General features: G+C 40.8%; 1 protein-coding gene across 1 annotated transcript in view; it reads left to right on the top strand.

Moving 5' to 3' along the window:
- Nucleotides 1-11,849, top strand: part of CDC40 (cell division cycle 40) — a 45,922-nt gene extending 34,073 nt beyond the window's left edge. The window contains exons 11-15 of the mRNA XM_063329793.1: nucleotides 1,199-1,314; nucleotides 1,398-1,531; nucleotides 7,470-7,546; nucleotides 9,743-9,887; nucleotides 10,811-11,849. Of these exons, the coding sequence (XP_063185863.1) occupies nucleotides 1,199-1,314; nucleotides 1,398-1,531; nucleotides 7,470-7,546; nucleotides 9,743-9,887; nucleotides 10,811-10,988 (650 nt within the window). The 3' untranslated portion in view covers nucleotides 10,989-11,849. The remainder of the gene's footprint in view (nucleotides 1-1,198; nucleotides 1,315-1,397; nucleotides 1,532-7,469; nucleotides 7,547-9,742; nucleotides 9,888-10,810) is intronic.
- The last annotated feature ends 954 nt before the right edge of the window (nucleotides 11,850-12,803 follow it).

The raw sequence follows: 12,803 nt of genomic DNA, 5'->3' as shown, positions 1-12,803 counted from the left end.
ATTATCCTCAATATCATCTTGTAATTCAGTGTTCAGGCTTTCATTAGTCTTTTTTTCCTAAATGTTTTGTTGTTATCTGTAATGCTGCAGTTGACACTACCTATATACCTGTATTTCATATACCTTTTTATTTGAGAAGTTTGATAGTTATTTGTAATGCTAGAACAATCTTCAGCAAAAAGACAAAATTTTACCAGATCAGTTAATTGCATGTTTACATTTACAGGCATAAAATTAAGTAATGAAATCACACTTGAGACCTAAATACGTTTAATTTTGAGGAATTAAGTCACTTGATCTGTCGGTTAACCTGAACTTGAAGAGCACTCCAAATAAGAAAAGGTGGTAGAAACTGAGCTGCTGGTATAGGGAGCGAAGGGTAGGTCTGATGCTCTCACAGAACTGCCTGGGAGATGCTCTGTAACATTCTGCTCCAAATAGTTTCTTAAGCTGAAAACACAGAGGATAGATTTTTGTCAGTATTCTTTTAAACTTAAGTCTGTTCCGAAGACAGGAAGTTCCCACGTTTGAAAAAGATGTTAGCTCTCTTGGTTAGCAGTGCCACTGGTCTCATACAGGTGACACCCAGAAAGGTACAAGTCAGATTCTCCGGACTTGAATCTGAACTCAGTTATTTAGACACCTGAAAAATGTATTGAGCTTTCGGATTAAAACAGGCTCCTGTAAGTTATGGATAACATGTATTTATGGCTGAGGCTATGAGAAGAGGTCAGTGGTTTGTTTTTGCAGTTGGATTACTGTTATCCTTTTCTAGGTTTAGGATTGAGGAATTCTTGCCTGAGTTTAAGTCTCTTGTCAAGGCGACCTTTGATCCTAAGGAGGTGATGCTTTGCAAAGACAGCGGTCAGCTCATGATAGCTTGACCAGTCCTAATGTCCTTGATATGTCCCGATGACATACAGGGTACTGAGCGGTTATATTGTTTGGAAAGCTGTAGTAAAGGTACAGAACAGTTTGTATGTGTTTACGCAGGTGCACGGATATAAACATGTGGAAGAAAGTATAATCAGAGCAGTGTAAATTCTATCCTCTAATCGTCTCAAGGGCTTTAAAATAAGTATTTTCTTCTGTTAGTAAAGTATAAGTGAAATGAATGGATTTTATCAATATCTGCAAAGAACTAATCATCCCATAGAACTTCCAACCTGACACACTACGAATGGCTTGTCTGTTGCAGGGCAATGTATTTCAAGATTTACAAACAGGAAGGTTCCTTACTGTGTCAAGTTCAATCCTGATGAAGATAAACAAAATCTCTTTGTTGCAGGAATGTCAGATAAGAAAATAGTGCAGGTATGTCTACTTAATGTCTCTTCCTTTAAAAATTATGATATTTAGTAAAAAACAAGGTCTTATTCTGCCGTTTTTATTTGTAGTGGGATATTCGAAGTGGTGAGATTGTGCAGGAATACGATAGGCATTTGGGAGCTGTCAACACCATTGTTTTTGTGGACGAAAATAGAAGGTTTGTGAGTACATCTGATGACAAGAGTTTAAGAGTCTGGGAATGGTAAGTTTAAAAATTTGAATTTCAACTTGAAGTATATTATGAGCAAACTTGAGAAGAGAGTTTATTTTAAAAAGCATACGTAGCACATAGGACGCTGGAATGTCTGAGTTCTAGCTAGCTGAGGAAGAGCTGAATTTATGTATGTAATTATATATGCAGTAGCTATAATGTAATTATACATGCAGTAGCTAAAATGTTTCCCAATAAAGTAGAACGAGAACAATCTCAGCTGTTGTTGTTGCTAATTTCTGATAACTGTTGAATTGGGCATATACTGCAAACTCCTGCATTCTGCCACTCAGTCTAGCATGGGTCATAGTTCTTAACCATTTTTGTCCAGTGAAAGGAAACATCCCTTCCAAAATCTTAGTATAATACTTTCATTGTCTTCCAAATCATTCTTGATGTCTAACAGTGAATTACTGTCCCTAGCTTACTGCCCTACTGTACTGCAATATTTGAAAACTGTTTTTAAAGCCTAAAAAACCTAAATCACTGTATGCAAAACAAAATGCCTTACATATCCTCTGTTTTATTGGTGCAGATTTTATATGCGCATTGGGCTGTACTTATTTTTAGCATTAATTGTTAATAATTTATCTTAATACTGTATCTTTCAGAATTATTTCTCTAGAGATTTTAATCTTTAAAACTAGTTGCTTCCTATCACGTTGCTGAATACTAACCAACCCATCCTGGCTCAATGCTCGAGACACTTCACGGGTTTCCTTCTCCCCCAGAGAAGACATAAGACAGTCCCGTCAGCCTGAAGCACACTGCACTCTATTAGTGATCTCTGTTCTCTCTCCTTTCTCCAAGGCTGTATTAACCCTTAAATTAACCTTTTCGAGAAACGTCTGCTCTATTACATTAGTGTGTCGGTTTTGAAAGCTTTGAACTTGGGTGTGCATAGTGTTATGTAATATTTGTCCCATGTATGAAATAGTTTAGTGTAGCTTCATTTCTGGGAGTCTGGGGCTTTCAGCAATCATTGATACCCACAGTATGAATACAGTAGATAACAGAAAAGTGAAATTCTATCTAAGAAAAACTCATTAAAACATATTTTTAAATGGCTTCCAATTTTTAACATGTCTGGGGAGAAAATAAATCTCTCCTATCTGAAATGTTTTCCACAAGGTTCTAGGTACTAAGATTTTCAGCTTAGGACTTTTAAGATTTCTCTAGGATTTCAAATTTCTTTTTTGAAATAATCACTCCCGTATCTTTAGGTATCCATTTCATTTCGCCGTTCACACATGCAAAGCTGCTGCACAATATGGGCACTAGTTCGACAGCTCTGTGACTAATCAGTTCCTTCCTAGCTTTTTTTTTTTTCTTTTTTCTAAACCTAGACAAGAGACTCCAATCTGTGGTATTGGAATGTTACCCAGGCAGCCAGCAAAACCCTCAGCATGTCTGCGATCGGCTGCTGTCATTGCCAGTAGCAGTGGTGGTAATGACCAAAGTCTGGGAACCCAGGCTTAGGCTAGACATGTAATGCTGTCACCATATGTCGCTCCAAGAGAGCCTCTGTTCAGTACTTCGTAATTAGACCCATGTATTTACTGAGCTCCTTAAAGAAAAATCTTTGCAATATCCTATCTGCTAAGGAGTGTCTCCTCTCTGGCAAGTGGGAGGAGGATCTCACTTGCACAAATCTGTTATTTCCTTGCTATTGGATTGCCCTTGTTTTGTGAGCTTTGTGTTGATGGCTGAAATAAATAGCGAAGTGGGTGGATTTAGTCACTCTGGGGGGAAGAGCAGGAAAGGCAAAAAGGTTCTGGCATGGGAACATCGCAACCTGATTGTTCCAGTAGCAGAAGTTTTTTCCTTCTGAAGAAAACATATGTACTGAGCTTGCTGTATGATGAAGAAAGCGCTCCCTTGTTCAGATAATAGGGATATCATAGAATCATAGAATGATTTGGATTGGAAGGGACCTTAAAGATCACCCAGTTCCAACCCCCCTGCTGTGGGCAGGGACACCTCCCACTAGACCAGGCTGCTCAAAGCCCCATTCAACCTGGTCCTGAACACTTCCAGGGACGGGGCATCCACAGCCTCCCTGGGCAACCTGTTCCAGTGCCTCACCACTCTCACAGTAAAGAATTTCTTCCTGATATCCAATCTAAATCTACCCTCCCTCAGTGTAAAACCATTACTCCTCGTCCTGTTGCTCCACTCCCTAAGAGTCCCTCCCTATCTCTCCTATAGGCTCCCTCTAGGTACTGAAAGGCCGCTACAAGGTCTCCATGGAGCCTTCTCTTCTCCAGGCTGAACAGCCCCAACTGTCTCTCAGCCTGTCTTTATAGGAGAGGTGCTCCAGCTCTCTGATCATCTTTGTAGCCCTCCTCTGGGCCACATGTCCTCCTTACGCTGGGGACTCCAAAGCTGGACACAGTACTCCAGGTGGGGTCCCACCAGAGTGGAGTAGAGGGGCAGAATCACTTCCCTCAACCTGCTGGCCATGCTTCCTTTGATGCAGCCCAGGATGTGGTTGGCTTTCTGGGCTGCAAGCGCACATTGCTGTATCATGTTGAGCGTCTCATCCACCAACACCCCCAAGTCCTTCTCCTCAGGGCTGCTCTCAAGCCATTCTCCGGCCAGGCTGTATTTGTGCTTGGGATTGCCGTAACCCAGGTGCAGGACCTTGTACTTGCCTGGTTGAACTTCATGAGGTTTGCATGGGCCCACCTCTCAAGCCTGTCCATCAACTGTAAGCAATACTCTGTAATACAGTCAGGGATTTTTTTGGTTTTATAAAAAGTAGATGTAATGCTGTCTTCCTAGGCAAGACTTGAAAACCTTTCTCCACAACCTGACATGATATATTTTAATCGGTCTGTAGGCATATTTCTATAATTTTAAGACCCAAATTTTTACAATGCATTAAAACTTAGTTAATGCATTAACTACCAAAGCTTTTGGAGCTTGAAAATTTCCATGGCAGATTATTTCATGCTGCACCTCAAATCCTTTTTTCCTAAGTTCATAAGGAGAACTATTTGCAACTTAGGGTGATTTGGTTGCTGCACCTTTTGGCATGTTTCTTCGTAAGTTCTTCAGCAAAGTATTTCTTCAGTATCATACAGAAACAAAGCAGAAGTCATTATGACCTGAATATGGCCTTAAAAGCCAGTAATTAAAGCTGGTCTAATTGCAGAGTTTCAATTGTCTAGAGGAATTTTGTAGTGTGTTTTGTAAACACTTTGACTTGGCCAGCACTGGTAATGGGATGCCATGTCAAACTTCATCACAGTGAGGAACTTCTCCCCTGAGAATTTAAATCTCCTTTCCCCAAGAGTTTATCCCGTGCATGGATTTCACAGTGCTGTACGCTGAATTGCAGTTGGATGGTTGCTGAAAGTTCAGACTGCAAGTATAGGACAGACTCTTGCAGATTAAACGGTTTCTTTAGGAAGCTTAATGGGAGCACTTCGACATTTGTCTGCTTTCGTGTTTCATGGGATCGTATCATTACAACAGGGATATTAAAGTTGGTGTGGGTATCATATTCTGTGTTCTTCCTTCTAGAAATTCAAAATGTTATTTTGTCTTTGTCCGTGCCCGATCCTGCTTGGATAAACAGTGAAATGATTTGGGCAATTGACCTTGGAGGCTTTTATTTTGTACAGTGGTAGCTTAGTTATTATCCTGCCAGGCTTAGGAGGCTTCTCATCTCCGAAAACTGTAATCTTCAGCAGGCCTTTTCTCTCCGTCATTCCTGGTAGAGATACTGTAGTCTCCTGAGAGAGCTCTTCATGATGTGTAGATCCCAAAATCGGATTGGGTTGGGTTTGGAGTTTGTGGGGATTTTTTTCCTTCTTTCTTTAAAAGGATTTTTCTCTCTCCTGCTTGGGGAAGGAGTTGTATTAGAACCCCAGAGTATCACGTTTCTAAATCTTCACTAGCAGTTGCTACTTCTGATATTTAAAACTTTTCAGCCTTTGAAATGCTATGAAGTGGGGAAAGGAGTTGAAGATCTTCAAATTTAAAAATTTGAACAAAAAATGTACCACATGAGTTTTGAGGCCAGGCAACCATGACAGCATCTTTCTTGGTAATTTTTTTGTAATTTTTTTTTTTTAAGGGAGCAGGTTGATGTTACTTATTTAGCAATTTGACTGGAAGCAAATGTGAAACATAAATGTATCTCTTTATTCTGCTTAATAGTTTAATGCAGCGTATCCTGCAGCTGTCCTAAGTGTGTCTGGTAGGTTTCAACATAAAGCAGAGCTGTCTTGAATAAATTGCGGTAGATGAGCCTGCCTTCATATGTAAAAGGGGAGAAGGCAGGACAACCTGTGCTGCATTTAAATGTCTCACTGCAGTACAATTCAGCATTGGACACGCATCTTCTGGGATGAGACTTTTTCTAATGGAGCATCCAGTGGGATTGCTTTTACCTGGCACTGAGGACTTGAGATGACCGGTGGGCTGAGGGAGTGTTGGATGGTGGGAGCTGATCAGAATCTGGCCATACTGCAGCGATGACCTTGTGTCCCGTTGCAGGTGGGGTTTGAAGCTGTTTGGGTGTGGATGCAAAAGGGTAGGATGGGGCACGGGGGGCTGTACTTCCTCTGCCATCGTGTCGGTCAGCCTCAGAGATTATGTGGGCTTTTTGTTATTCCTTTACAGGTTTACTGTCCAACAGTAGCCTTAGATCTGCCTGTTTGGAAGCCCGTTATTCCTGTGGTTGTCCTTATCCACAGAGTGTATTAAGGGGGTTGCCCTTCTTTTTCTGAGGGGTAAATAATTTTAACATTTAACTCACAGGAGCATTTGTGTTACTTCTTGACAACAGAGGAGCTTCTCACCCTGCTGTCCATGTGCACATTGCTTACCATGATGACAGGAAATAACTTACTCCACAATGAAATACAGTTGTAATTACCTTGCTAATGTCAACTGCATTGCCATCCAACAAAGCTCGGTCAACGAGTACAAGGCAGCCACCCACGCTCTCTGCTCCGATTGTGTCCCAGCAGCCCTTCTACAGTGTGAATTAAACAATGAAGTCATAACCATCCCCTTTGTATTAATTAATGTTGCTACAGAACGTTTTGCATGCGTTTTCTGCTGAATACATTAATCAAATCTATGTTCTGCTGGAGATTTCTTTTGCTTAATGAGAAAGACACGCGCATGCCTTCCCTTTTTACCAGTCTTCTAGCGTAGGATATGAGGAATACTGTGAATACGCACGGCCCGTTAGTAATTCAATTTATGTAGTGAAACCCAAATGACAGTTGTGGAGAGTAAGGATTAGACTGTACTTGGTTTTTCCCTAGGTCTTTTTACATGACAGTGTATATTCTTAACATACACTGGCACGGTCCTGTATGCAATCAAGACCGGGGAGTTCAGGGTTCAGTTCAGCTGTGTACATTTGGAATTGACTGGTATCCCCTTGGGGAGATCAGGAAGAAAAGGGCATTGTCAGAGAGATGAGAGAGAGAGACTCCTGTTTTCTTTCTTTTTTTTCTTTTTTTTAAAAAGGAAAAGTCAGAAATGTTCTAGTTAAAACAAAACTCAAGTCAGTAAGACATTCCAATAATACAGATGCATATATCAGTCTTTTCTTGCTACCTATATAGGAATTTTTTAAGAGCTGCAGTTAAACTGGAGGCGATAGAGTATCTTTGTGTTACAGCTTTACTCTTCACAATTGAAATTATAATTCTGCTTTAGAGTCTGGGTCGTTTGTTCGGGGTAAATTCACTCTATTAGAGGTTATCCTGTAGATGGCTCCGCAGCTGGAGTTCTCTAGATGGGCAGTCATAATATTTTTGAGCTTTTCCACATTCTTCCTTTGGATGCCATGCGGGGTTCCACCATACTCCATGGTTCACTGGCTGCGTAAATCAGCTGACTGGAGGCAGCCCTTTGGAACACGTCCACGTCTTCATAAAACGCATACTTCTTCCTTTTGCAGGGACATTCCTGTAGACTTCAAGTACATAGCTGAGCCAAGTATGCATTCGATGCCAGCCGTGACTTTGTCTCCAAATGGTAGGTTAACACTTTACTGCCTTCTCAGGCCTAGTTTACATAGGCTGATTATATCCCTGTATTGTTGCATCCCCCTGTCACCCCACGCTACCCACCTCCCCCCCAAATCAGTGTGTGCATTTATTCCAAGATTGGACTGGATCTGGTTTTGATTTTAAAGATCAAGAAGTATGTCAAAATTAGGGGTTAATCAGGATTAACTGTATTGATTTAAATTTAGACCTTCATCCAGACAGGGCAAAAGGACTTTTTCTTTTCATAGAGCTATGGTGTGCTCTTTGTTGTATTTAAAATACTAAGATAAACAATGGTGGGAACTGATGATGGCTGCAAAGTACTAAGCAAGTTCAGCGGTCCTTGTGGTGCCATGGTTAAAGCAGAAACTGATGTTGTACATGATGCTGTTAATGCTGTTCCTTCTTGTTCTGAATATAGCCCAAATAACTCTTGCATCAGAGAAATCCCAAATTATCTCAGTGTTTCTGTATGTTAATGTTTCACTGGTGTTTATGTTCTTCAATTAGAATCAAACTTGAAGGAGGATAAAGGTTTAGTTCCTCCAATAGTCAGTGAAAATCCTTCTAAAAGGACAAAATCTCTATTATCTGTTTTGGCCAAAATAATACAGCTTTAGTGTCAACATCATTAAAGCGTTGCCAGATTTACAGTTAACAGTCCCATTATGCTGAGTAGCGGCTGATCAACTTGTTGAGCAGCTAATGTTTGCAGCCAGCTATCAGCATCAAATTGTATTTGCTTTGCAGCATAAATATTTTATTCTTAACAATAGAAGTGGGTTTCTCATATAAAGAGGAAGATTATGGAGAAAGAGATAGCTGCATTTAAAAATGTTAGCTTCCCAAGCTGGCCTATGTCAACCCCTGTTTCTGAAATTGCACAATTTGCTGTATTCTGAGCCAGTTTTTCAGTTCATCTCATTCTTCTACATTGAAATACTAGATTTGTCATTCTTTTTCCAGTTCTGGCTGGACAGAATTTGAGTATTTGATTTTTTGAGATGAGACAGTAAATGATATTAGGGATGAAGTAGTCATCTCTTCAGCTCAAAACATCACCTGTCACTTTAACTAAGATGATCTTGACCTACAGCAGTCCGATATCACATAAAGCAAGTTCTTTCGGAATGGTTACGCTAGGGACTGTGCCAGGCACATCATGCACCATTTTGGAGTTAAATTATTCCTTTCAAGAAAAGTAAATTGAAAATTTTACAGGTGTGGAACTCTTCTGCTTAGGGGCACTGATTTATGAATCTCATCAATTAAAATTTTCCTCCTGAGCGATGCAGGAAAAAGACCTTTTAAAAAGCAGAAGAGGAGAATAACATGCTTGGGGTACACACTTGATTTGTCTCTTGAGGAGGCTGAAGCAAATCCTCAAATTCCAAGGTAGTAGCTGGAAGTGTGGTCAGATTTACAGTCAAGTCAGCACATTTTATGTTATCACTGTTTGCGTAAAACACTGTACAGGCGGTGACGATACACAGAGTTTAGGACACAAGTCTTTGTTCTATGGTGTTCTGTAGCACATCATCTTCTTTGGATTCTCGGGCAGGAGTTAATGCACTGACAAGACACAAAATCAGATAGAGTTAAGATTAGAAAAGCCTGGATTTTTTTCTGTCACTAAAATATCTTTATTAAATTGTATCCCACTGGAGCAGAGAATACTAAATATTTGCAAAAACGTATCACGATTTTAAAACTCCCGAGTCTACCTTAGACCTGTTTTTTTCCATAAAGAAAATAAAAAGTGACCATTTTAGAGCACCCACAAAATAGGTAATGAAATAGATTGCAGCTAGATGGGGGTTTTTTCACCTCATCTGGATTACTTGATTATGTGCACCAGCAAGCTTACTCGGTAGCTTAAAAACTTACCAGGAAGTCAATGGGGTTGATGCAGCACATTGTTATAACAGCCAGAGCTTTTCTACAGTCCTGAGCGCGTTTTGTAGGAATAGGCATCCCAAATCCTGTTAAACATAAGGGTTTGCCTCTTGGCAGTTGTACCAGGCAGAAGCAATATCAGCTGCTACAGAGAACCCTGGTACATAATAAAAATCTGGATTAAGATAGCGCAAGAAAAGTTATAAAAATCCCTTAAAACTTTCCAGTTAAGTCTGTTTCTTCAGATGCGGCATTCTGATACCACCTTTGTTTGTTGCATTTGTAGGGAAGTGGTTGGCTTGCCAGTCGATGGATAACCAAATTCTGATTTTTGGAGCACAGAACAGATTCAGATTAAACAAAAAGAAAATTTTCAAAGGTCACATGGTAGCCGGCTACGCTTGTCAAGTGGATTTTTCACCTGACATGAGGTAAGTTCTTGTGGGAATGAGCTTCATCTTAAAACTTGCCAGCACAGACACTAAATTTCTTTTTGAGTCCTCTGCAACATTCACTGATGCACAGACGCCCTTTGAACTCGGCGTCAGACAGAGTTCTCGAGCCAAGCAGCAGAACAGATAGTTTGCTCTTGTCATTCGGTAGGGATAAGTTTTTACTCAGTGGTTGCTCTGAGCAACATTTAGAAAACAGTCCGTGTCGTCCAGGTTCCCTGTTCTGCAAAGATGAGTTACCCTGCCATTAAAGCATCGCGAGACTCCCCTTGTGCTGCAGCAGGGCTGGGCAAAACAGGAGGCTTCCACTTCTGACTTGCACCTGGCTCTTTTTGTGCATGGTCTGCAGCACAGGGTCTGTTCCCACGGCAATGCAATTGTCTAGAATACCTGGGATTTGGACTTGCCCAGTTTTCCCAGTTTGCGGGTCTGGTGTGGGTATCCTCATTCATTGTTCAGAGAACCATCTTTTTCATCGTATTTTGCTGAGTAATATGCCCATGCACTTAGCTCTGTACCTACATAAGATATTCATTACTATAAAAACTGGAGAATAACCTCAGCAAAACTGGAAGAAAAAGTGGAGAGCGGTGTCTGTAAATTTCAGAGAAACTTCTGGCACTTCCTCTTTTGCTGATGTATTCTCTTTAGTTCCAGTAACACAGTGTATGGTATAATCGCATTGCTTAGCACATTCACCTCGCAGTTGATGAATCACCTTCTGCAGGACTTGTGCGCTTCAGAGCACAGCACGAATGCTAATTCTTTGGGAGGTATGTTTGCAGACTGTCAGACGGGAAGCTCACGGGCTGAAGCTCTTTTCCCTTGCTCAATGTAAAAGTATTACAATACAAGCAGTCTTCGTGCATGATACAGCTTTTCTTTTAATCCTGTTAATGTAGCTACGTGATATCTGGAGATGCAGATGGAAAACTTAACATCTGGGACTGGAAGACAACAAAACTCTACAGCAGATTAAAAGCACATGATAAAGTCTGTATCGGTGCGGTGTGGCATCCACACGAAACATCTAAAGTCATTACATGCGGCTGGGATGGTCTTATTAAACTATGGGACTAAAGAGGATGCCGCGAAGATCTAAAGATGTAGGTCCTGCGTACATCTGAGATTAGAGCAGATTCTGCGGTAAGGATGGGTAGACATTTGTAATCCTGCAGTTCTCAGCTAGCTGTATATATGCACTAAATGTGGGAAATCTTCAGAAGACACAACTGAAAGGATTTAGTTCTAAATGTGACCTCTGAGAAGCTGAGGCAGCTGAAGCATGCAGAATCAAGTGTTAAGTTTGTTGTGTCTCTCTTTATGCAAAACACTCTTGTAAAATGAAATAATTTTAAGAACAACTATTTTTGTGGTTCTGGCTGTCAGAGATGTGGGGAGTTACAGGACAAAACCAGCAATTGTGTAACTCTTCCTAAGAAGAAATCTTTGATATCTACTGCAATAGAGCTGGAAAAGAGGCATTTCTTTACCTGGTTTTGGGTGGTATTTTGTTGTCCCCAAAATACTTCTGTCTTTATAGAACACAAGCCCACTTGTCAAGATCTGTTAATTCACAGTAGAAATGAAGAACTAATCAGAAGCTAGCAGTTGTCAGGTAAACTGTATCAACTGAAGACTATTTATAAACTCTTGGTTTCTGTCTGTATTTAACAATAGCATCATGCCGATCACTGAGTTTCATCTTTACAAATGCTCCTCAATTTCAAGATTTTGCTTGTAATTGTTGTGTGTTAAAGTGTTGTTTTTCCTCTTCCCGTATGCTGTTATGTTCCAATAAGCATGACGTACTAAAAAAAAAAAGTGAATGTCTCTTGTTCAGTTTGGAATACACTGTATTATAAGCCCCATAAAGTTTTTGACAATTTAATGTATATACATGCCACACTTTTTCTCTTTGAAGAACTTATTTTTAATAAATCTTTTTATAAAAATTCTGCTTATCTTCATTCAATTCTTTTGTTTATTAGTGTCCCTATAAAATATTTCTTATCCTTTAGTATTTTAGTTGTCAGTTGTACCAGCATTCGGATAAACTCTTTCTCTTGCACTGTTCATACAAAACTAATGCAAGCTGGAAGCAAGAGAAAAAAAAATCATTTTAACTCCCTATACACTCTCTTTCTGAGCACATCATGGAAATAAAAATACGTAACAAATTTATGCCATTGATCTGTCTTTAATTACAGTCTTGAATGAGGAGGATGCGGAGAAGGCGGAGTTACTGAATGCCTTCTTTGCTTTGGTCTTTACTGCTTGGCCCAGCCCTCAGGAGTCCCAGGCTTTGGAGAAGGTAATGGGGAAAGAAGACGACTTCCCCTGGGTTGAGGAGGATCGAGTGAGGGGCCAGTTAGGTCAATTAGATATTCACAAGTCCATGGGCCCCGATGGGATGCACCCGAGAGTGCTGAGGGAGCTGGCGGAAGTCATTGCTGGGCTGCTCTTCATCATTTTTGAAAGGTCCTGGAGAACAGGCGAGGTGCCTGCGGACTGGAGGAAAGCCAATGTCACTCCAGTCTTCAAAAAGGGCAAGGAGGAGCCGGGGAACTACAGGCTGGTCAGCCTCACCTCCATCCCTGGAAAGATGATGGAACAGCTCGTTCTGGGCGTCATCTCAAGGCATGTGGAGGAAAAGAAAGCTATCAGAAGTACTCGACATGGATTTACCCAGGGGAAATCATGTTCTATGATGGCATGGATAGATAGATGAGGGGAGGGTGGTAGATGTGGTCTGCCTTGACTTAAGCAAGGCGTTTGACATGGTCTCCCACAGCATCCTCATAGGGAAGCTTAGGAAGTGTGGGTTAGATGAATGGACAGTGGGGTGGATAGATAACTGGTTGAAGGGCAGACCTCAGAGGGTAGTGGTTAGGG

Source organism: Chroicocephalus ridibundus, chromosome 3 (assembly GCF_963924245.1).
Source record: "Chroicocephalus ridibundus chromosome 3, bChrRid1.1, whole genome shotgun sequence".
Taxonomy (NCBI): domain Eukaryota; kingdom Metazoa; phylum Chordata; class Aves; order Charadriiformes; family Laridae; genus Chroicocephalus; species Chroicocephalus ridibundus.
Note: the sequence above shows the minus strand (reverse complement) of the source record. Positions and strands in the feature narration are given on the sequence as shown.